Genomic DNA, 25,662 nt, shown 5'->3' with positions numbered 1-25,662 from the left:
CTGGCTTCGGCCCTCGCGTTGCACTGCAATACAGGCTAGCGTTACGGTGCCAGGTCTCTCTCAAGAGACAGGATTCCACGGCCTCATTCGCTCAACGCAATAACAGCGACGTGCCGACACATTGTGTCCATGAGACTATCGTGAATTTTAAACACGAAAGGGGTCACTACAATGGGCCCTGAAAAGCTCTTCGGGCTGGAAGTAATCCTAGCTGCTCCCAGGTAGTGCGGCCAGTTTTGCCGCACTTACACAGCGTCCTACCAAGCCAGGCTTCTGCTCTGCCGCTCATTGGCGCGGCGCGGGGCTGGTCGTACGCGTAATCCCCTTCGGCGCCATAGCGTTTGCATCCACGCGAAAAGCGGCTGGCTTCATGCATTTCGCTTCAGTTTGGAATAAAGGTTCTTTTCTCACGCACCCTTCGGCCTGAAGTCATGAATCCTCAAGTGTGCTGACAGATCCTAACTACTCGCAACGAAGGATAGAAAGGCGTCTCTGGCGCGTTACCACCTGGCTTACATAGCCCGAAAGCTTACAAATCAATACAGTAACTTAAAGGCAGGTACTTCCCCACGCTGGTGCGCCAGTTAGATAGAGTTCATCAACCTATGAGGGTGTGTTAAGCGGCACTTCACTCACATAACGGGGGTCCGGGCCAAAACAAGCTGAGGGCACAGCCAGCGTTTGCCGCTACGCGCCTGAGCTCTCGCTCCGAAGGAAGGCGTTGTTATTTGAACGCACATGTCTTTATTATGCATTAATCTGCATTACAGACCACTGCACTTATCCGCAGACTTCAGCCACAGCACCCAAAGGTGGGCCCGCAGAGACGCGCGCGCAAAGCAAAGATTACATACGCGCATGGCGACACAGTTAAGGGCGAGCGCATGCCGCGCGGCCAACCAAATAGTTAAATCACGCGCGACACACCACAATGGAGGGTTTGAAATGCACGGAGCACATATTGACGACGCAGGTCGCACGTCAGTGGGCCATCTCGCGTCGTCACTGGCAAGATGGAGAACCATCCAAATCGTGCCCTCCCTGAATCCGGAGCGCGTCAGCGGCGCACAGGCGGCCGACAGGACTGTGGAGGTTCGGGCCTGATCCCATGCCTGCATACAATGTGCGTGCGTACAATCACCCGCGTCCTTGGACCCCCGGCAAAAGCCGGGACACCCAGGAAGTGAAGTTTACGCACCTTTCTGCTGCCGCAGTCGGTGCCGATCTATCCGTTCATTTTCCGCCCAGGCTTTCTCGCGTACCCGACGCCTCCCAACTGTAACTCAGAGTGACCCAACGGAGACGCGAGGTCGAAGAGCGACGACCGGAAGGAAGGGTGATTTACAACGGTTCTTCAAAAGAGCTTCCCTAGGAAAGCAGGACAAGCAGTGTAGCAACCTCCATTTCGCTCACGGACACCCCACAGGGAGTCTCTCTAACGAGCAAACGGCATTCGGGCGCGCAATCCGATCGCTCAAGAAGCCCAATTCCCACAACATCTTCACGAGGGTGTTGTTGCGGGCTAGTTGGTACAACATTGCTGAAAAGGGAACAGCGCGAACACAGGACGAAGAGAGGAACGTACGACACAGGCGCTGAGAGGAACGTAAGACACACAGCTGAGAGGAACGTACGACACACAGCGCCTGTGTCGTACGTTCCTCTCTTCGTCCTGTGTTCGCGCTGTTCCCTTTTCAGAAACATCTTCACCGGCTACCTTCGGGAGGAAGTGAAGCAAATTTTAAAAAGTAAGTCGCTGAATGCATGACTGCAGCAATTTATTTTGCTAAAGAGTACATAATTGTGCACTCATATGCAAAGGAGTCACGGTGAAACCATTCAAACTTTTCCATTTCATGAGTCGTCGATTTCATTCAGTTTAGTAGCGACAGCGACAACAGATACTGCCGGGGCCTGAATTCTTGTCGTGCGCAGCGTAGGCAGCAGGAAAAATAGTGAAAATAGCGGCTGGATGTGGCCAGTCGCACGAATAACACAATGCAACATTGATTTGGAAGCATCAGACAATGCCCACCGAAGCCGCGTTATTCTTAATTCAGTTTAGCTGCAATATCTGGTGTTCTTCAACTAAACACGTTCATTTAAAACCAACAAAATACCAGAGAAGCCACAATAAAAACAGATGACCTCGAACGACTAAATTTTGGATATGTTTGAGAGATTGGTTTCATTCGTCGGTTTAATTCATTCAAACCGCTTGGTGTCGCCGTACCAGCGGAACGGTTCATAAAAACCTGCGCAGTGTAAACACCCGCTCGACTTGTTATGAGCTGGTCAGCGTAAGCGTAGCGGTCCATAAAACCAGTGAGCCTGGTGCTTGGAACCAACAACCGGCTTCCACTCAGCGAGAAGGCCTCCCAGCCTTATGGATGCCGATAAGCCTATAATTACATCAGTAGGTACACTTTGGGGTAGGTTGTGTGTGCTCGCGTGGACCGAGCGAAAAAAATTTTAAGAGAGAGAGGGAAAGGCAGAGAGGTTAACTAGGCGATGCCCAGTATGTTGTCCTACATGGAGGAAAGAGAACGAAGGGGGAGACAAAAATGGGAGATCGGTGGATGCACATGGCACCCACTGAAAGTTGAAACCTTGAACTCAATCCTGAGTCCTTCAATAACTTCAAAAACGCATTGACAGCTCTCCTCTGAGACGAAGTTTTAAGCGAGTTCTGCGCAGTCGATTGAGGTTCACCCCCTTCAGAACTAACAAGGCCAACAAGGCGCAGAAAGGGATTGCGGGCTAACACCCGTCTACAATCCAAGATGACTTGAACCTATGCTATGGGTCAGGATTTGTAACACTGCATGTGCGATCTGCGGGTGCAACGAGATTGTGGCGCACATATTAGTTTATTATGCCCTGCACTCAGTAATTGCCGAAAGGCAGTCTATCTTCTCTCCGCTGGATCGTCTTGATCCACGTCTGCTGACGGAGATGATTCTTGGACAGTGGCCGCGAGGACCGTGGCTGTAATGGCCTGAAACACACTGCCCATTTCTTGGGAGCACCGAACCGGCACGACAGGCTGTCTCTCAACCGCTAGCTTTCCGCGCACTGACTTGATTTCTGTGCTGCTCCCCTTTCAGCTTCACCTTTTTATCCTTTGGTCCCTTTCCCCTGGGAGGGGTTGCAAACCAGTTTCTTCTCCTGGATAACATCTCTGATTTTCCTTCTCCGCCTTAATTGTTGGTTTCATCAACCATTGGTCCATGCCAATTTCATCGCGGATACCGCTAACGTGTTTTCGTGTCCGCACGAGGCAGCGTCAAAGAGGTATTTTTTGAAGCATATCAGTCTAGAGAGACGGAACACTAGGCGAAAGGAAAGCTTGCAGTTAAATTGGGCATCGCTGAAAACCGTTTGCGCTGATGATCAAAACCCAGGTGTACCTCCTACAAGACAGACGGTTAAACCAATACAGACCACCGCCGCAATCAATGCGTTAAGTGAACGATACTGCAAAGAACACAAAAAAAAAAACACGATGAGTGGTCATATACTGAAGGATGAATCAGAATACATAAGCTCATTAGGAAGTAACGCGCACAGTGGAATTCATTGCTGCTTGCACAAAGATGGCGCCACACCAGCCTGTAGTCACACGGGTCTGGCAGGCGCCTGAGAATAAGAGTGGTTTTATGCGCAGACTGGAATGGAGTCCAAAGTGGATCGGCCTGGTGTGCATACCAGAATACATCGGATGGTTCTGTACGCACTAGAGAGAGCAACACCAGTGCCCATGACAAACAGCACCATATCATCATCATCATCATCTGTCCGACTATGCCCACTGCAAGAAAAAGCGCCTCTCCCTTTATTTATTTATTTATTTAAAGGCCTACAGCGCCCTCGCGGGCATTAGTGCAGGGGGAATGAAAAAACAATATTAGTGCACAGATGATCTATAATACAAAGTCAGCTGCGAATTGAAAGGCATGAAACAAGCAGTGAAAAATAAAACGACACGTATACACGTAGTTGTCTTGATATTTGTGTCACTTAATCACACTGTATGATGGTAAGTGGAAAAACAGGCATGACAAGGTAAAAGCAAGGCTAAAACCCATGAAAAAAGAATATTTTTCATATCCTCGATAAAAGACGAAGGGGTACCGAAAACAATTTCTCCACGCAAACCATTCCGCTCATGTAATGTCTTAGGGAAGAAGCTGTTCTTGAATAAGTTTATCCGGCAATCATATTCACGCACTTTTCGGGAATGCTCCGTTCGTGCAGATACATATGTTGGTTTCTTTAGATATCTATTTTTATCGATGCCTGTTCTAGAGTAAAATATATTATAAAATAACGACAAGCGTAGGTAATTTCTTCTGGTTTCAAGCAGCGGCCACCCCAGGTTTTTAGAAATACTGCGAGATCTCTTCGAAAAGTCGTAATTACCTGACAAAGCGAGCAGCACGTGCCTGCACGAGTAAGTAAATGGTAAGTTTGCAATGTTGCACTGGGTTGACGGATCCCATGTACTGCCAGCGAACTCAACAATGGGACGTGCATTTGACAGAAATAATGTTTCGTTTAGCTTAGTTGGTGCCTGATTAAAGTTTCCTCTGAAGAAATTTAACATTCGACTAGTCTTCAGAGTTATGTTATGTATATGAGCATTCCATGACAAATTGGCAGAGAATGCAACCCCCAAATATTTGCATTCTCTTGAAACCAACAGGCAGGTTATATCCATGACATAATTGGTAAGCATTGGTTTATTTTAGTTGTAAACCTTACGAGACTGCATTTGGATAAATTAACGGACATCTTCCAGGACTGACCCCACAAGAAAACGGAATCCAGGTCGTTCTGTAAATGTTGACAGTCCGCCGCGCTGGGGATTTCGCGGTAGATACAGCAATCATCCGCGTACAATCGAACACGGCCGTTGGTACGGTCAGTAAGGTCGTTGATATAAATCAAGAAAATTAGAGGGCCCAAAACTGACCCTTGCGGGACACCAGATAATACAGATACACTTGATGAGCACTCACTGTCTAGAACCACGCCCTGTTTTCTTTCAGGGAGGTATCCTTGAATCCATGCTAAGAGATTGGCCGGTATATTAAGAAGGGATATTTTGTGTAACAGGAGTGCGTGACAAGCGGAATCAAATGCCTTCCGAAAATCTAAAAATATACAGCCAACCTGCGTACCTAAGTTAATTGAGGCTGCAATATTGTGAGTAACTACAATTATTTGCGTATCACAGGAAAACCCAGTCCTAAAACCATGCTGCGTTGGTGAAAAGAAGTTATTACTCTGTAGGCTATTAATTAGGTTAATGTAAATGACATGCTCTAGTGTTTTACATACTACGCTTGTTAAAGAAATAGGTCTGTAGTTACATGTTCCGTTCTTGTCACCGCTCTTATGTATCGGAATTGTGCTTTCATTTATCCAGACAGGGGGTAAAACGTTTCTCTGAAGAGGGGTTTCAACGAGTAGTACTAAAAACGGAGCAATAGCTAACGGGCAGTTCTTCAGGAAAAAATTTGATATGCCATTTGGACCAAGGACAGAATGTACATTAATCTTCTGCAGTAAAGACACGATACTACATTCTGAAAATGATACCTTATTCATTTTTGTTCAGCTGGAAACGCTTTGCGAAGCGGCGACTGCGGTTGCAAGTTGTGAGAAAGCAGATTGAAATAATGCTTTAAAACTTTCAGCTTTTGCTTTTTTATCGGCATTGTAGTTTGTACCATCAATAACATCAGGAATAGCCTGCCTGGTGTTTTTCTGGTTTCTGACGTATTTCCACAATTCCTTTGGGTTGTATTTAAGTTTATCGCCTAGACTGGAAAGATACGTGTTACGTGCTGTGCGCATCTCTATTGCAAAAACCCTGTTCAGCTCTTTCATTTGTGAGTGCAAGTTTAGTTCAGGAAACTGACAATATCTACGAAACAATCTTTTTTTTTCTGCTCATCAATGTGCGATGTTCTCTGATTAGCCATGGCTTAACGCTATGACGCTTGGCGGGAATGACACGCGAAGGGATGAAGGTTTGTGTTAACGATGGCAGCTTTGCTTTGAATAGATACCATAACCCATTATTATCAAGGCGTGAGAAATGTGAGCGGAAGTGGGGAAGAAATGCGCCAAGTTCGGGGGACAGTGAGGCGTAGTCGCCTTTTTCGTAAAAGAACACTTTCCTTGGTTCTGAAGTGCGGCATGTTTGGGCTGTACAAAATAACTTAGTGACAACAACATCATGTTCACTGATCCCGGGCAATGTGACAACATTTGATATAAGATCGCGGTCATTACAGAAAAATAAGTCCAGTACACTTGCGGTAGTACCGCTCGTCCGAGTCGGCGTTTTAACAAACTGTAGCAAAGAATGGGCATGCAGTAACCATTTCCTAGAAAACAGCGTACATTAGGGATGGATTGCTAAGTACCGGCTTTAACGAGGACCAATCTATGTTCGGCACGGTAAAATCACCAGCGAGTACTATATACGTTGTTTGTAAGCTTAAAAGTATATTGCTCAACTCAGACAGAGGTTGGGGACTGCTAGAGTCGAGTGATCTGTAAAACGAACCAACTGCAAGAGAGATGCCGCTTGTTAAAAGAATTTCGCGCCACAATGTTTCAATGTGTATCGGCATGCTAAGTATGCTATCATGGATAAGAAAAAATACACCACCGCCGCGCACGTTGCGGCCTTGTCTATAAACGACATAATTGAGCGGAATGATTTTCTTGTCATAGATTGTATCGTCCAGCCAAGAATCCGTTCCAAAAACAACATGCGGCTTCGATCCACCAATTAACCTTGTCCTGTGCAATATGCAGCCACCCTATCCCCGCAAACTTCTTAATCTCATCCGCCCACCTCACTGTTGCGGCTTCGACAGAGTCAAATGCTTTTTGATAGTCTCTGAATGACATATACAGTGATTGGTTATATTATGCTCATTTCTGTATTCTCAAGTGTGCTCCAGAATCTACAAGATGGTACTAGTGCGCACACCACATAGCAAAAGACTATTCTTGTCCTCGCACCGAAAAGCACCAGGCTGGTCTGTTGCCCACACTAGCCTCCAAAGAGGAAATCCTGGCATTTAAGGCCGAGCACATCAAACCGTTCTGGCGGATTTTTTTTGTTAGGGTGTAGTCGAGATTTTCTGTTTTCGGTGTATGCTCGCTACCTGCTTTTTACTCGGTAAGCATTTTTATTGCCCGCACATTTAACATTTCGTAGAAACACCTGAAAGAGAAGCTTCCGGCCGTGCTAAATCAATAAATATTCAATAAACATACTTACTTTGCTGATTCAGACATAGTTCCAGTAATTTCCACGTAGGCACCAGGGGCAAGCTTCGGCGTTGAGGTTACAACCATAAAATCCTGCAAGCGGCGCACATAATCCTCGTAAATTCATTGTGGTACCGGGGAGGCAAATTAAATACTGAGAGATCAGGAGACAAATTATTTTTTTAAGATAACAAGCAGCCAGAGGTTTCACCAGTAATCTAAGAGGTTTGATGGTTATTGAACATCAAACGCTTTCAGCTGGCATCCGTGGTATACCGAGGCGAACATTTTCCGACCGCGCCGGAGAACGTATAGCTGAAGTTGTCCCGAACGCTTCATTTCATATAATGGGTGGCGCTGCAAGGAGCCTCTTTGATTTGACACCCGTTCTTACTCCTAGCTTTCCGAACCATTTGGTAAAGAATTTTTAGGCTATGCTCCTTCAAACATAATTTGCGTTACTCTAATCTCTCTAAGTTTTTGGCACACATAATACTTGTTAGCCTGAAAAATAAAATGCCTAATTAATCTGGCAATTACTCTTCAAAAGGCACCGTGGACACCACTTCGCAGCGGCAGTGTTAACTATTCGGAACATTCCAGGCGATTGACGCCGATGAAAGCATGGATGATGAAAAATCCTGACAATCAGCTACGGCGATGCCTTTCCCCAATCCGTTCTCCGCTCTGGGCACGGGCAACAAGGCTGCAAATACTCCTCGTTATGCAGGACCTTTGGCTTTTGTATCACCAAAAGATTTTGGGAACCCAGGGCGGGCTTAGATACTTCTGAGGCAAATCACGAAGGTGGTATCTTTGTAAGCATGCATCGACTTAGTCTGTGCCAGGCAGGTTAGAAGGATCGCTACTCAGATGGGCATTCCGCTTGAGTTGGTGTCCGCAGGAGCCCATGATCAGTTTAGCTAGACCAGATCAGCTGGCCCTTACCGATCAGCTAGAAAAGATTTTCAGGGATACTGTCACGCGAGAAAACAAATCTAGAACAGTGCTTACGGGTGTTGAGGCCGCCGTGATAATTTAGTTGACGATGACGACTTTAGTTTTATTTATTTATGGGTTTGGTTTGGTTTGGTTTATGGGGGCTTAACATCCCAAAGCGACTCAGGCTATGAGAGACGCCGTAGTGAAGGCCTCCGGAAATTTCGGCCACCTGGGGTTCTTTAACGTGCACTGACATCGTACAGCACACGGGCCTCTAAAATTTCGCCTCCATCGAAATTTGGCCGCCGCTGCCGGGATCGAACCCGCGTCTTTCGGGGTAGCAGCCGAGCGCCATGACCACTCATCCACCGCGGCGGCTGATGAAGACTTTAGTGTTCAACCAATGAATAATTATCTCACAGCTATTATTACTGTGTGTGCAGTAGAACTATGCTGTAGGACTGTTTGATAGGCTAACGGCAAGTTCTCAGGAGGCGGAAAATCTGATTAAGAGAACCCAAAGCATAAAAGCCTTTAACCTGACAGAGATTAAATCAGGCCGAGCTATAAAAGCTAATCAATAATCGCAAGGTAGCCTACATAATGTAGTCTAATAGGGACAGAATCGAGAGCACTATAAAGAACGGAGGCAGCCTGAAAGCGATGTAGAGGAATCGAACCATAGTGAGAAACCAGATGCATGCCTCAAGAGGTAAAGAGCAAATTGTCATTAGTAGAAAATACACGGGGCTTAACCGAGCTTAAACTATGTGATGTGCGAAAGCGCGATGACGTAAACGGAGACACCACAAGGGGCACCGTAGCAACAAAATGCCCAGACAAAATTTTTGGAAATGAGGCGAGTCAAATTTTGAGGTCGTCATCGTGTCGGGCATGCTCATTTGTGGTTGGACATCTGTCTTGGCCGAAATCGGCCAAGGTCAAATTTCCGTGCTGACCTGAGACAAATCATGGCAATGGCTCGGTTCAAATTTGGAAACCGCAATGTATCGGGATGCTCAGTTAGCGTTGGACATCAATTTTGGCCCGAATCGGTCAAAGTCTAATTTTGAGGGTGACGCGGGACAAATTTTGACAATTTCCCTGGTGAGATCGAGAAGTCCTCATTGTGTTGAGCACGTTCAGTTCTGTTGAACATAAATTTTGGCCCAAATCGGCTGAACTCAAATTTCGGGGGTGGCCCGGGACATACTTTGAAAATGACCTGGGCCAAATTTGGTGGTCTTCATCTTGTAGGTGACACTCAGTTATGAGTAGATATTGATTTTGATCCAAATCGGCGAAGTTTAAATTTGTGGCTTGAACCGGGACATATTTTGCAAAGGGCCCGAGCCTAATTTGGAAGCCGCTGTTCTGTCGGGTATGGGATCTGACGGCACTATACTAGAAGAACTAGTCATCCTGTATAACCAATGCCTTTTCACCTCGAGCGTACCGCAAGCTTAGAAAAATGCTAACATGATCTCAATTTATAACAAAGGATAGGTCGAAGACTTGAATTGCACACCGATCAGCTTACTCTCTGTTGTCTACAAGGTATTTACTCTCGTAATCGCTAATAGAATCAGAACAACGTTAGACTTGAATCAACCAGATGGTCACGCAGGTTTTCGTAAAGGTTTCTCGACAATACCATATACTGCCGCGAACCTTTGTACTCTTCGTTCGTTCATGCTCAAAGCCGTGGCACAAGCCTGTGAATTTTTTTTCTTTGACGACAGATGCGACCAGACTGGCCTCGATTCATCGCGACGACTGTCAACTACCTCCAAACTTTTCCATGTTTTTGTAGCTGCTTCTGGTTGCTTATCTCGATGGTACCCTCCCAGCTTTAAATTTAGCGCTGTCCAGAACTGCAGGTTTATTGTTAGGCGACCGCCGAGGACGCTTGTGGCTATCGCCGCCACACAGTATTTCCGTTCTTCATGTGAGCCAGTCAGCGCAACAAACCGTTTCCTTTGGAAGCGCAGTTCGCTGTCTTGCTTACTGCCGGACGGTCATCAACACTACGTGATATTTGGTGGAGCTTCTACCAAATGTTCTTGCCGCCCACAACTCCTGAGAGCCTCCAGAGCAGCCCGATGCGTACAGAAGAACCACATTCCTAGAAAGCCGCGAAAGCTTTCTCAACCGACGAAGAACTGCGACGCAACCGTCGTCTACAGAGGCGTTCCCGTCTGTCGACGGGAGTTAGAAAGGCTCATCAGCGCCGACAACAACCGTGGCTAAGGCAGCAGCTTCTATTGTTTTGCACCAGCACGACTATCGCCCACATTGAATAATCAACCGAGGGAGGATCCCGAATAATGGCTGGACAAGATTGAGCGTGCTGTATTCAACAGTTGGGGTGACCAAATGAAAATGAGGCACGTTTTCTTCGCTCTAAAGCTCTCAGCCAAGGTTTAATGTGAAAATCACGAACCTTCCTTGACGACATGGAAATCGGTCAAACGGGATTTCCTCAAGATATTTGCGGGCGTAGCCCGCAAAGATAGAGTGCAGCTGCTTCTTCAGTTTTGCATCCAGTATTCAACCAAAACAGTGAGTATTTACACAGAAGAAATAAGCGTCTTTTTTGAGTTACCGATCCTGACATTAGACAGGAGAAGTGACGATTCTGATGCGAGGTGTTACAGAGACACTTTTCGCTCAGGCTATCCGCATTCCACCTAAAGCGGTCGTCGGATTCACTAACGAAGTGACCGTAGTTGAGGAAACCTTGGACGCACGAGTCCATCATTACTCACGAACACTTGAAGTCGCCTAGGCACTGAAAACAGGATAACACGGCCATTTTTCCTGTTTTCAGTCAGTGCCGAGTGCGTCAGATATACAAAAAAACTCACTCGTGAAATCATTGAAGCCCATGATATCCATAAATTCTATGATGAATGCGTAAGCGTTGCCTCAATAGCTCTGCCTGATAAAGAACTACGTCTCCTTGATGAGAATAGAAAAACGTGCGCAGCTGGTCTTGTGCTACTGCAGACCTGTGCTCAGGAATTGTCATTATCGCCAATCTGTTCTGTGTATCTGTCTTTTCATTTGAGATTGGTTGCCACTGTATTTAAATAGTGGAAATCGCCTCAATAATAATAATAATAATAATTGGTTTTTTGGGGAAAGGAAATGGCGCAGTATCTGTCTCATATATCGTTGGACACCTGAACCGCGCCGTAAGGGAAGGGATAAGAGAGGGAGTGAAAGAAGAAAGGAAGAATTAGGTGCCGTAGTGGAGGGCTCCGGAATAATTTCGACCACCTGGGGATCTTTAACGTGCACTGACATCGCACAGCACACGGGCGCCTTAGCGTTTTTCCTCCATAAAAACGCAGCCGCCGCGGTCGGGTTCGAACCCGGGAACTCCGGATCAGTAGTCGAGCGCCCTAACCACTGAGCCACCGCGGCGGGTCGCCTCAATAAACAAGTTGTAAGTTCAGCGCCGTGTCTCTGCACTTGTCTCGTCATTTGTCCCCTGCTCTGCTGAAAAACGACGTCACACAAACTTTCCCAAGCTTCTACAGTTTCAGGAATAGGCTCCGGTTTTTCACTTGCACGGCTCTCTGCAGCTACACTAACGTCGGAGCTTTCGCGCTCGTCGTCATTTCACCGCTCTTTCTCACGGTCACTGCTGCAATTCTCAGGCGAGCAGCACTCTGATGCCTCTGTGGAGATACATTTTTCTTCATCTTTAGGCGGCTTCCTTAATTTCCCGACTGAAGCGTCAGGTTGGCCTTCTCATCTGTGTGTACTAGCTCGGGAGTAGCTACATTTTTTCCTGAGGAAGCGACACTCCGGTCTGGTCCTCACTCTCTGTACGCCCAGTTGCAGTAACGGGTTGTTCCGCAACCCCACTCTTACCAGTGGAGCTAGCTAAAACCTCTTGCGTGGTTGCCAACGAATCAGACTCGTTAGTCTCCCACTCGGCCTCTCCGGGGATAAGCTCCACTCGCTCTCTGTCGCTGTCCAGAGGCCCAACTTGAGCGAGCTTCCCCGCAAGGATTGCATACTCTCTCAAAGTCTCTTTCTCGATCCAAGGCGAGCTTCGCCGCTTTTTCGTGTCTCTTCTGCCATTCTCTCTCTCTCTCTTTCCTTTGTCTCTCTTTCTAAGTGGCTTTTTTAGCGGCCTGTAGTTTCCCCTTCTTTTCTCTGCCATTCTCTTTCTGTCTCTTTTCGAGTCTCTTTCCATTTTTGGTCCACCCACTGAACATGGTAAGCCATCGGCCCTTCTGAAGGCCTAGTTCAGCTATCTCCTTGAGATTCATTCTGAGCTTGGCCTCTTCAAACGGGGCGCATAACGTCTGCTCGAAGAAACTCTTCTAACCGCTTCAGCGCGGCACCTCACGGTATCTCTCTGCTCCTAAATACATGTTTACGACCTATCCGTAAACTTTGCCCGACTCTTTCTGCGTTCTCTACGGTTACAAAACACCAAACGTCCTGTCGTGGGCGCCATAATATGTCACCATTTCGCCCACTTTTCCATGCACTCCCAGACACCATTATAGCGTATGGGGTTAGTGGTCTCGGTCACAAAGAAGATGCACTCGACTCAACGTGGCAAGCTCAGCCGGAGACCAGCTACCAAATGACAAGGGGGGGGGGGGGGGGGGGGTCGTTTGGTGTACAGCTTGCGCAGGCCGCAAGCCAGATAATGGGTCGGAGCAAAACGCTCACTAACCAAACAAAGTTTATACAGCAAACAGATGATACAAAAGATCTCAGTCATTCGTAGGAGCACATACAAAGTGATTTACAATACAATACAACATTTTGAAAGTAGCACATGAGAGAAATTAGAATACAGCAAAAGTTATGCACCTAAAGCGCCCTAACACAGGAGAGGGACAAACAATCAAACCACGATTTGTTCACTGGGCATTGCGACAGTCCGGCGACCTGAGGAACACGAGCGAGCCGTCCCGCAGGTTGGCGCCCGCTGCCTCGATGGACCGTGGCTGCGCTGGTGGTGTTGTGTCGGGAGACGAGTCGACGCGTTTCTCTGAAGCTTAAACGGGGGCTTGGGCTGGCGTAGAGCGGGCAACGCCCTTCATTTATATAGGTGCGGTCCGCGTCTGTTCGTTTTTCGCGCCAAGGTAGACGCGCACATAGAGTATGAAGTGTACAATTTCCTTCTCCTTCTCGCGCCGGGCGTACGAATCGACTGGTCAAGCGCGGAAACCGGATTCGAAAACTCTTCAGGTTCTTCATGTGGTGCGTCGTAGTCTATGCGAGAGAAAAGGGGAGAGGGAATCACTTAGTGTGGTCAAGGCTACGCCTCTCCGTCGACCATGGGTACAATGTACTCCAACATTCTGGAACAAACGTGGCGCTCGCGGCCATGTTCCCTTTGGCGCCGCGCCGGGTAGCAAAATGGTAAGGGCAGCAGCACGCACAAGGTTTTAGTTTTCTCTGTGGTGCACGCGGGTGCAATTGCTTCCGCGCTGCGCCGGCTGTTTCGAATATGCGCCTAATTTTACGACAGATGCGCAGTTATTTCATATATCTTATTTCTGAAATGGGTTGGACAAACGTTGGTTGAAAGTTCCGCGCGCACTTTTTCTTACTCATTTTTAAGATTTTTATTTTCCTTGCAGAGGCATGTCGCATGTTAGCCAGCGAGGCAACTACGGAGCCTTTGTGAGCAGCTGGAAGGTTGGGATTAAAATTTGTGTGCGTTGGCTTTCTGAACACCGAGGACGGAGGGCCATTGACTGTCCGCTCGACCGTGACAACCAAAATGAGCAGGCGGTTTTTTGCTCAAATTCAGCCGTAGACTTCAACCTTGGGTCGACAGTGTTATATTATGTAGAAACTAAACTGCGACGCGTCTTGTTTCCGTGAAATTCAAAAGCAGTCGTCGACATACGGGTAGATGATCTTAGGTGCCGGAGTGAATGCATTCAGTAATTTGTCCTCTCGCCCTCCCATGTCGAGATTTGCGGTAGTAACCGATCGCTGTGCCTTGAGTCTGTCTGTAGAGTGACTGTGCGAATAAACATTAATTGTCCAACAGAAAACGCTCACTGCACCCCCCCCCCCCCCCCCCCCGTGGTCATCGGCCAGTCGGACGAGGACAAGCTGGAGCTCAGGGTCCGGGCTTCTTAGTGTGGTGTCCCAGGCTCGGTAGAACTTTGAATCGTAGAAAAAATAGGCATTGCACAGGCAGAAACGTACGAGCGTGCTAAGCTCTTAAACTTCTAAGGGCATACGGTTATCCACTTTGCTTCATCGAAAGCTTTCTCTCATATGGTAACAGCTAGGTCAACAGGTACACCGGTGAAGAGCGCTGTGACGTCGAAGAGCTCCCACTGTAGGTTGAAGAGTATTCATTGTACGTACTGGTCTTTCCGGATAAAGGGCTCAACATGTCGTGGAGGTATCCTGAAAGTTAACACAGCGGCGACTTTGTGAAGTTTACTATCGGGAGAATGGGCAGCCCGACCTGTGGATTTTTGGTAGACTGTATATAGCAGGAGTCGTCCAGTGTGGCCATATGATTCGGTAGAAAAGCTTCTTGTTGTCCGGAAGCAAGAGCTTAATCAGGCCCGCCAGCGGTTCTAGCAGTTTCGTATTCAATCTTGCCGTAGGATCGCGCAGTACAGGCGAGTAGGTGCCGCCGATCAGCAAACTGATCGTCTTGTCGTTACATTTATTGCAGTTGAGCAGTAGAATAGCATTCTTTTATCCGCCCATAAGGTAACGATCTCCAGGTTTGTTCATAGGTTGCGTATGGCTCGTTTTTGAGCCACAGAGAAGAGGGGCTGATGCCGCCATTTAGAGAGGACGCCATAAGCACAAGTGCGGGCTTCATCTCCTACGTTCATATCTAGGAAGCTTAGCGAACGTTCTGAGGTTTAGCGCTTCGGGTTTTAGCGCCCAGAACAACTCAGGCTATGAGGGACGCCGTCGTGAAGAGCTCCGGAAATTTCGACCATCAGAGATTCTTTAACGTGCACTTACATCGCACAGTACAAGGGCATCTGGAATTTCGCCTCCATCGAAATTCAACCGCAGCGGCCGGGACCAAGCGAGCGTCTTTCGGGTTAGCAGCCGAGCGCCATAACCACAGAGCCACAACGTTGGTGACTGCACAGCAGGAATAGGAACAGTAGTCTGGCAAGAATTTTGCTTTCTAATGTCGACGTGTTGTTTGCAGTCATGAGACATGAGGGCAAATCTAGTCTGTGGTGAAAATTGCATTTAAAATAAACGGCTTTTCTCTGGACCGTTTCTAGTCGGTTCACGTCTTTGTTCAAGTTCGGGGCCCATGCTGCAGAGCAGCATTCCAGCTTTCGTTTCACATGGGTATTTTACGCAAGCAGCTTAACATGTGAAACGGCTGTCTTGAACGTATGATGAAGAAAACCTAATTTTTGAAGGGCTGATGCGCAAATTTTCTTAATGAGCTTGTCCAGCTCAAGCGATTAGTTATCTAGACGCCTATATATTTGTATTTATCGACCTGAACTATCCAAAATTCGTCGATTCTGTAGGAAAATTGAAATGCAGTTTTCTTCTTAGCTACCGGAAGGAGGACCGAGTTTTCACTGTTAAGTTCCATCAACCAAAGTTGCCACACTGGTGGACAGCAGTAAGGTTTTGTTTAAAAAATTTGGTCATCGGTACAACGAACAGTTTTGAATTGAATCAGTCATCGGCGAACTGAAGCAACGATGTCAAAAATATATATTAAAAATAAAACGGCTCCAAGGACACTTCTTTTGGGGACCCATGACCCAACACGTAGAATTCTAAACGAGCAGCCGTTGTCGCGGACAAATTGTTTTCGGTTATAAAGGTAGGCTTGCATCCAGTTCACAATAGCCACTGGGGTAACTTAGTGGTTTTGGCACACGGCTGCTTACGCAAAAGACGCTGGTTCAGTCCCGGCCGCGGTGACCGAATTTTGCTCCAGACGAAATTTTGGAGGCCCGTCTATTGAGCGATGTCAGTTTAGGTTAAAGGGCCCAAGCTGCTCAAAATTTCCGGAACCCTTCATTACGGCTTCCATCATATATTAAGTCACTTTGGGACAATAAAGCCCCATAAACTATAAATCATTTCACAATCTGCACGGGAAGATCAATGTTTCAAGTATTAGGATTGGTTCGCTGTGAGAGACGCAGTCGAATCATCCTCTGGCATTTTCCCCCGCCGTGATCACCCTCGCAAAGTCAAATGCAAGCGTGTCACTCAGTTCACTAGGCGCAATCATTCGTACCCAGAACCACATTCTATTGGAATAACCTCCCATCAGACATAGCTACCGAGCTTCAACCCTACACGTTTCAACAAATGATGCGTATGTACATTAGAATTTGACGTATCGGTTCACTCTTGCAGTGTACTTTTTTTTGAGGGTGGGGTGGTCGCATTTTTGTCTATAGCTCCTGGTTATTTTTCAGTCCTTCTGATTTTGTTTCTCTTTATTCTGTTTTTGTGCGGCAATGAAATCGGAATCTCAGTCCTTTGAATTTACGTGATTGTTCTGATTTTACCCCGTACAGGCTTTTTCAGAACTTTGATCTTACTTGCGATTTTGGTGTCTACGTAATTTGTCATGTTTTTCTTTTTTTCTTGCAATCTCACATATTGTTATTGCATATCTTTGTGTGCCACCTCCTATGTTTTATCATCTTGTAGAAGGCCTTTTGGAGTATTTGGATAAAAAAAAAATACTCAGCTGCGGTTGTGAAATTTCAAGTCTATTTTTTCTCCCTTCCCCAGTGAAGATGACACTTGGTGAATGGTGGTTACCAGCTGAGCGATAGTCGAAAGATGTTTCCGGAATATTTCTTGGAGCAAAGATAATTCTTTGTTCTTACAAAGAAATTCTTCCTTGAGGTTGGATAAGACATGTTACATCAGTTGCAAATGTCCCCGTTAAAGAAGTCGGACAATGGTTACTGACATTAAGACGGTCACCTTTATTAAAGCTGGAATTACCCGCGTTTTTTCTCTATCTTCAGGAAGAACGCAGTACCTCAGTGATAACTAGAATAAATCGTTTAGAATATGAGCAAGGGGTTCCGCATAGCGGAGCAGGAATTCATTATTCATGCTATTAGTTTTTACAACGGTCTTCACGTTAAGGTTAAGCAGCATATTAAAAACACCTTCGTACTTTATGAAATCGGGTAACTTATCAGGAAGAGAATGATCAATCTGGACTTCGTCGCAGGTCGTTAAAAAACTGAGTGAAAATACAGATCAAAATGGTCAGTAATGACTGTCGTTAATAACTAAGACAGAGTCGTTTTGACTGAGCATCAAGAAATCATCGACCCTCAATCCAAGGACACCACGTTTTCGACGGAGGAAGCACTACCTTCTAAGACTACACAGCAGTATCACATCGCTTTGAGTGTGCTTGATGAACAAGTGAGGGTTTCACCCCAGTCAAGCGTTCCTGTCTCGGTTCGTGCCAGAGTTTCCAAGCACATCGAGGGTATCATAAAGGAAAGCACACCCCCCGACAGGATATAAGGACCCTCAGGCTTCTTAAGTGGAAAGCTTCACTCAAGTATCCAGCAAAGTCCTATTTTGTTTGTTCCTTGTCTTCTGTGAGCGTTTTATTTATGCTGCGAATCGTGTCTGCATTATGGCTAGCAACCAACTAGCCCAATTCAACATGCTACTTATATGAAAAAGGGAGAAATTGTGTTCGTGATACCCCTGTAAATCTTTTCAAGAGCGATATTTTGTATCTTGAACGGTTTTGGTAATTGTGTGTTGCTTCGCATGTGCGCATACCTTGATTTGTCCTATATTTGCTGCCTTCTCAGTGAAAAAAAGTTAGATGAAGTTCGCGCTTGTCCTCCGTCGTTTTTGAGCTGTGTTTGTCTTTGCAGCCGCTATTGTTTTCTTTTTCAAGTGCTATGCCGCTTCCAGCCCAAATTCAAGTTCTAAATCGCCGCTGCTGTTATTGAATCAGAGAACGCATACTGGGCTAATGTCTGAGGGTACAAAAAGCACGAACTTCTTTACTCTTATGGAATCGGACTGAGCAAAACAGGACAAATGTCAGAGTTTACGAACAGCAAGAGTGCCTATACCCTTTCACTGCTATTGAATCGGACAGCGTAGGATGGGACGCAGGTAAGAGGCTACGAACTGGACGAGCGCCTAGACTCCTATTGATCGCACAGCAGAATTTGAGATGAAGGCCAAAGACTACGAATAGGGCGAGCGCCTAAGCTGTTATTCAGCGCATACTATAAGGTATGGGGCAAAAAACAGGACGAACGACTATACTCGTATTGAATTTGACCGTGCAAAATGGGACGAAGGTCGAAGGCTGCAAAAGGATGAGCGCTCATTCGCAAGTGTCACTTGCTAAAGTATCTTTAATGGCAGTGTTGCACCAACTGTTTACGTAAGGAAAGAAAACCACTCCGCGACTGGTTTTGTAAATGGACGGACACCGGCTACGAGCAGTTCGAGCGCCTCTTCTTCAATTGCAATAGAGAGCGCAAAATGGCCTAAAGTCACAGGCTTCGAACAGGGTGAGGACCTAATATATTTAATCGGACAAAAATTAGTATGGGACCAAAAAAAAACTTAAAATAAAGTGTCCCTGCCCATGCTTTGAATCGGACATATAATAGTGTGGGCAGAGAAAAAAGAAAGAAAAATAATGCCCAAACGAAAATTATTTTAGGACGATAAAAATAACGAAAAAGAAGTGCCCTTGCCCGTGCTATTAAATATAACGGGCTTAAACCGATCATAAAATAAATCAAAAGGCTCGAAGGCAATGGCATACTTTTGCCACCCGTAGGTGGCGAAAACAGAAAAAAATGAGGAGAGGAGGGGTAAAAAGCTACAAAGCGACCCATAGTTCCCTGATCTCCCCTGGAAAGTAGCGGAGCGGGTTTGATGACGGGTATGGGAATAGGGACTTGGGATGGGGTTATGGGAATTGGGAAGGGAATGGGGACAACGAGTTTTGGCTCTGATCCTTCATTCGTCTCGACTCCATTGCTGGCCTGTCTGGCCAGAACAGGGAGAGCATCGAGATTGCCCAATGGTGCGACTCCACTCATGGGATGCCCGACCATCCGCAAACGCAACAAGCTCCCACCGCCGGCGACAGGAAAACCTAACCTGCGGTCTGCTATCTGGGGCTCCCCCGAGACTTTAAAGGTTTGTTTCGGACCTGCCAGCTACTGGCCGTCGAGTGCTTTTCCCGGTTTTTCAGACTCCGGAAGTAGGTGTGGTGTGGTCCAGCCCGTAGAGGCTTAGGTCGTCAGCCTATCGACCCTCCGGCCCTCGGCGCCACAACCTAACACCTCCTGGGGGACTCGCCTGTGCTTCCAGCCAACCAACCAACTATACACTTATTTTCTCCCCTAGCATGGTCCACGCCAACTGAGGAGGGAGTGTTCTAGGCCGGGCGACTGGTTCACAACCAAGAAAATGGCTTAGGGTGAGATGGCCGGGCGTTCTCCGCCGGTACTCCACAACTTCGAAGGTCATTGCACTGGTCGTACTACGCACCCCTTACCTCGGCGTCCCGCAATGTCCCCACAGTACTGCGGCCAGCCGGGAGGCTGCTTTCCCGAGGACGTTGATTCCGAGAATCCTGGATGTTGTAAACCCCTGCGCGGACCTGGCCTCTCCGTAGCCAGAAACTGTCTACGGATTCCAAATGAGTCCAAATGAATGAAGACTCTGTACAGCACCAAATGGAACGTTGCAGGCTGCAAGCTAGTCTCGCTACTCAGATACGAGCCACGATTCCCTATGTTCCTGGCATCAGCGAACCTTTGGGTCCAATTATACGGGTCCTTTGGGTCCTATATTACGGTTCTGCGAAGTTAAGACCGCGCATTTGCCAGCTTGGAAACTGAGGAGTCAGCTTGTGTACGTCAGAGACAAGCTGAAGAAGGAAATGTTCCCCGGTGTCGTTTATTCGATACCATGTGCAGACTGCCCGTCTGTGTATGTTGTTGAGTCGGGTGACTTTGAGCGAAGCATACGTGATCATCAGAGTGACGTAAGAAACCGGCGCGCAGATCAAAATGTGCTTGCTGAGCATTCGGTGTCCGTCGCACTCCACATAAACTGTGCAGAGGCACGTGTTATCGCAAAAGAAAGGGACAGGAAGTCACGGCTCTATCTGGAATTGCTGATTATTCAGAAGACAGCGCATACGCCTAATCGAAATGACAGAAACTAGCCCCCTATCTACGCAAGATGCCTGGGCTCGCTCATGTGCCGTGTATAAATAAACGGCGAAGCTACGTTAAGGCGCGCTCACATTAGCGGGAAAACGCGCAACGCTGGATGTTTTCCGCGTGCCGCTTCCCGCGCAAGCAGGTTTTTCTCCCGCGGACAGTCTGCTCTGCTGTCCCGCGGAGCGATGGGTTCGGTACCTATTTTTCCCGTGCCGGTGACCAGAACAGCCAATGGGCGCCGACCGTGAACCGTGACGTCGGTCCCAGTTCAGTGACCCCGTCGGCGGAGGCGGAGGCTGCGCGCGTCCGGCCGGCCGGCCGGGCACTCGGCGGCTGCTTTGCCAGGGCGACGGGAGGGGAGCTAGAAGGGTGCGCTTTCCAGTCTTCTCTAGTGTCACGTGACTATCCCCTTCTCTTTCTGCTCGTTCGGGTCCTCCCTCAGCGCCTCCTCTCTCCACATTCCAAGACAACCGCAGCGAGAAAACGCGCGCAGTGTGAGCGTCATTCTGAGGAGCTGCGAGGCAGCGTCGACGTTGACGCTATGCCGGCGCGGGAAGCTTCCCGCTAGTGTGAGCGCGCCTTTATGCTTCGTTTTGAACAAGGCTCTCGTGGGGGAGCCGAAACGTCATCCGATCCTTTCTTTTCATGGGCGCCTTCTACTTTCATCATGGACCATCCCGACCAGACGTATTTCTGTCAGACTAGACTTGATAGCCTCTGTTTTGCATTGAAATTCTACTAGAGTTAGCACTGTCCTATTCGACAGGACGACCCGACTTTAGCCCCAATTGCAGGTCTATGACTCTTTCTGGCTATGTTCACATTTCTTATTCAGGGAAAGGAGCACGAATTTCTCACGTGAAGACAGAAAAATAATTCCGAGGCTGCTTTTGTAGTGACTGGTTATGCAGACTAGCCTCCGAGACCCGTGCCCAAAGAAATTTCCTGCTTCCACCGCGGTTTGCCTATGTATACGCGGCAACCGTTGGCAACATATGCCATTCGAGCTCACTTAAAACGATCGCAGATATAAAAAATGCTCTCTTTTAACTAACGAGGGGGGGGGGGTGGTACTGTGAAAAGATACATTAGCGTAATGACACTGCATCTCATATACAGCGCCCGTCTGTGGAGTGCGCTGACCTTTCCGCGAACTGTTCGGTCTCGTTTTCGCAAAGAAGGCCGCAGCAGTGGGGTCGGAAGTCGTCATCAAAGGGGCCCGTCCCGTCCCTGCCTCCCCATCGTGCGGCGGACGTCCTTGTTTTCTCCGCGCCGTCACGAGCTTAGCCCGTTGTTACGTTTCGCCTACGACGCGCGGTATAGCCGGCGCGGATGCAACGGACGCCGGGGCTTCGTTCAAAGTGGCGGTCATTTTGGGCCCGTTCATCGCTGCCGCAACGTCTCCCGCCAAGCGCGTCCAGGCAGGTTTCAATGCCGCGTGTCGTCGTGTGTGCGTGTGTGTGTGTGTGCATGTTGGTGCCCACGCTTGTCAAAGCGCGGCAGCCGGGGAGAGGAGCTCCCCAACTGGGAGGCGAGGAGGTCTGACCGGCGCCGGCCCGGCGGACGCGCACGTCACGTCTGAACATGAACGAGCGTCGCCGTATCGGGCGACTCATCCCAAGCCGTTCCTTCTTGCCCTCGACTCCGAGGGTATAAAAGCCGCTGCCCCGGACGCCAGAGAGAGACTTCGATTTTTTCCTTCGAGTAACGTGGTCGCCCTGACCGGCTGCTCTTTTGCGATGCCAGAATAAACAAGTTGTTTTGTTGCCAGTCGACTCATCCTTTGCCGGGACCTTCGGATGTTTCCAGCTTTGCCCCAGGCCGCCAGGCCAACGCTACCCTTGGGGCTTGCAACCCTTTTGCAACACCGTCTTAAGAAGCCTAACTACGTAGAACTGTCGACATGTGTTCGTTGTCAAGGGGTTTCCGAGCCTTTGGGGAATGCGCGAGATACGGCTGAGCATTAGCCGAATGACCGTTAAACCCACTATTCCCTTAACGATTGTCTTCTTCTCTTTGGATGTCCTGTAAACAACTTTAGTGATCGTCTCGTCGGCATATGTTTGTCGCGTGTGCGAAAGAGATAGGAAAGTGGTGGTGGTGGCTGTTGCTATGCAGGGGGGAGGGGGATACTGGTCCCGACGTATTTTGGCCCTTTGGACATCACTATTGAGTAAAGAAAGTGGTAACGGCTGTGCTGTGGGTGCCGTGGGAGAGGGCTGTCGTGTTTGTGCTGATTGTGTATTTGATTTCAACCTCTCCTTTCCCAAATGTTTAATCAGCACTCTTTCCCCAATCTTGGATTAGTTGGCGAAAACATTATTTTCCTTTCCCTAACCAATGATTGGTGAGGGAGTCGCTTGTAATCTTATTGGTTGCTGTCCCCGCTAAGGGCGAGACAGAGGGTTTAAAAATAAGCGCTCTGGGTTGAACGGAGGCTGAATTCGTCTGATCAACGGTTTAGTCATGTAAATAGTTTTCTCCTTGCTTTGTTTCTTCTTGTTTTATTTATGTTGTGCATAAATAGTTAACCTTCTCCTTTCTTCGAGTAATGTGAATTCTTGCGAGTTAGAACCACCGGGTCATCAAGAAACCCCAATTTCTTCATCAACAAGGTGTTTCCTCTCATCACCACTCCTGAAGGGGGAAACTCAAGTACGACTGTGCGAGGACAACTTTGTTAGAGCTATCGAGGAGGCGGCGTGAATTCGTCTCCGCGATCGAAAACCATGCGCATCCCGCCAAAGTGGATACCGAAAAGCATGTCCTAGCTTCTCAGAGACCTCCGCCCCCTTCCAAAACAACGTGATTACCGCAAAAAAGCAATAAAAATGGAATTGAAACAGCCTACTGAGCGGGCACGGACGTACGTGTAAATCAGTGCATACTCGTGTGCCAGTTGCTCTAAAGGGGATGCGGAAGCGTGGTGCTTGCCCAACAGGGGCAGCGCTGAATGCGATCGAAATGCACGCGGTCGGCGACCAAGAGACGGGAACTCTCCGAGCACTTTGGCAGTCACGTGTATTCCTTTTGGCCCTGCCGGCTCTACAGCTGTGATGTTGCCGCACGGAAGCAGCGTCCATGTAACAAAGCAGTGTGAGGGAAGATACGTTCTACGCGCACGTGCGTTGCACTAGCTTTATCGCTGCATCCATTACACTAGCCGAGATAGGTCGGAAGCCGAATAGACCGAGGTTCTGACCGTACCTACGCGGACATCTTGGCGCACTTCCGGAGCACCAAAAGTTGGTATCCCCGCCCCACACGATCTTAAACAGGGAGCAGTCAGTGTCATGGCGGCAGCTACACACAAATTCGTATTATCGCCTGTCTCTAGTTCCGACCGTATACAGGGACAAATGTCCATGGTGCGGAAAGGAGCCCACACTTTATCGCACTACTCAGGGCTGTCAGAAAACAGATGCAGCATCCATAATCCACAACGCCACGCCGGAGCATTGGGGGGCTGCGCTGCACAGCTTGGAATCGAAAGACCGGCTTTGTTTAAATTCTCCATCTGTTTAAATATTAACCCCAGTCAACTAGTTTCTGAACCAACTCGAATCTCAGGAGGATCAGCCAACCTCCTCGACCTTATACTAACGAACAGCATTGAAAACATAATATCCATCAGTTACCTTCCTGAAATGAACAATCACACAGTCATGCATGCTCTATTCTCATTTACCTGGACCCAAAAACAGACAGCCTACAAATCAATACGTCTCTACAACAAAGGTTATTATAATACAACAACTAAATATCTTAATGCCCTTTTTCTCGAGTACGAGTCCGCATTTTACAGTCGATAAATTCTTGAACACTGACTTATCCTAAAGATCAAATTCAATCATCTCACTCATTTGTTTATCCCAAGTATTGCTTTTAAAACATACCTCAATAAACCACGGTTTTCCCGGCGCCTAAAACGAGTAGAAAACAAAAAGAAACACTCCTTTCGTACAGCCAAACCCAATGACACTCCTACCGCATGGAAAAAATACTTCGAAGCCGGCAAATTATACTCTTTGTTCGTAACGCGAAATGCTCATTTTATCACCATGACTAACCCAACCTACTAGTCAACAATCTCAAGAAAGTCTGGCAAGCTTTAAATCCTATACACCCTCCCTATATTGCATTTACAAACGAAACACATCGAGGCGGTTACTGATTTTGATTTTGCAGAAATATTTAACAATGTATTCGTATCTGCTTTCACCACTGAAATTAACGCGCCTTCACAGTTGCCATACTTTAGCTATCACTTTTTTGAAGAAGGTATTTCACCTATAATCCATAATATGAAACGTTCATCGTCAGCTGGTATCAACTTGATTAATTCAAAACTCCCGAAAAGGTGCAATCAATCTGTGCAGCATATTTATGTTTTGTCGTTTCACAGTCACTCTCCTGAGGAATCATTCCAAATGATTGAAAAACAGGAATTGTCGTCCAGTCTACAAATCAGGTAGCACAGACTCACCGTTGAATTAAAGATTCATTTCATTAACTAGCGTGCCCTGTGAAACCAAGGAAGACGTCATATACTCACAAATCATGAGCTTCTTGGACTCAAATTAGTTTTTTTTTCTCTTCACAACACGGGTTTCGTGACTGCATTTCTTGCGCAATCCAACAAACGCTCTTCCTGCTAATCTGGACCGTAACGTGCAGACTGACACCATCTTTTTAGATTATGCTAACGAATTTGACAAGGTTCCTCCCCGTCGTCTATTATTAAAACTTGCACAGCTGAACTTACATCTTATTAGTATTAAATGAACTGATGAATTCCTGACCAATTGTTTCTAGTCAGTCTGTCTTAGCGGCCACTTCTCTAAACCCCTCCCAGTTACCTCAGGTGTTTCGCAATGGTCTGCCCTCTGTCCCCTTCTATTTATAATATATATTAACGATTTAACGCTGAATTTTGCTTCTGGAATTCGAATTTTCTCTAAGGATTCTGTCATTTATCGCACCATTAATAATTGTCACGATTAGCACGCTCTTAAGACATTAACAGCGTACTAAATTAGTGCGATTAATGGTTAATGTCCTTCAATCCTGTCAAATGTAAAATCATATCTTTCACAAATCGTAAAATTCCTATCGCTTCCGTCATTGCGTTTCTAACACACCAGTTGAGCTAGTACAATCATATCAATATACAGGGGTCGCCCTGTCTTCGAATTTATCATGGCGCGCTCATTTCACTAAC

General features: G+C 47.3%; 1 protein-coding gene across 1 annotated transcript in view; it reads right to left on the bottom strand.

Moving 5' to 3' along the window:
- Window positions 1-25,662, bottom strand: part of LOC144106865 (uncharacterized) — a 277,209-nt gene that overhangs the window by 214,356 nt on the left and 37,191 nt on the right. The window contains exon 8 of the mRNA XM_077639814.1: window positions 7,307-7,389. Within this exon, the coding sequence (XP_077495940.1) occupies window positions 7,307-7,389 (83 nt within the window). The remainder of the gene's footprint in view (window positions 1-7,306; window positions 7,390-25,662) is intronic.

This window comes from Amblyomma americanum, chromosome 10, assembly GCF_052857255.1.
Source record: "Amblyomma americanum isolate KBUSLIRL-KWMA chromosome 10, ASM5285725v1, whole genome shotgun sequence".
Classification (NCBI taxonomy): Eukaryota; Metazoa; Arthropoda; class Arachnida; order Ixodida; family Ixodidae; genus Amblyomma; species Amblyomma americanum.
This window is presented reverse-complemented; position numbering and strand designations above follow the sequence as displayed.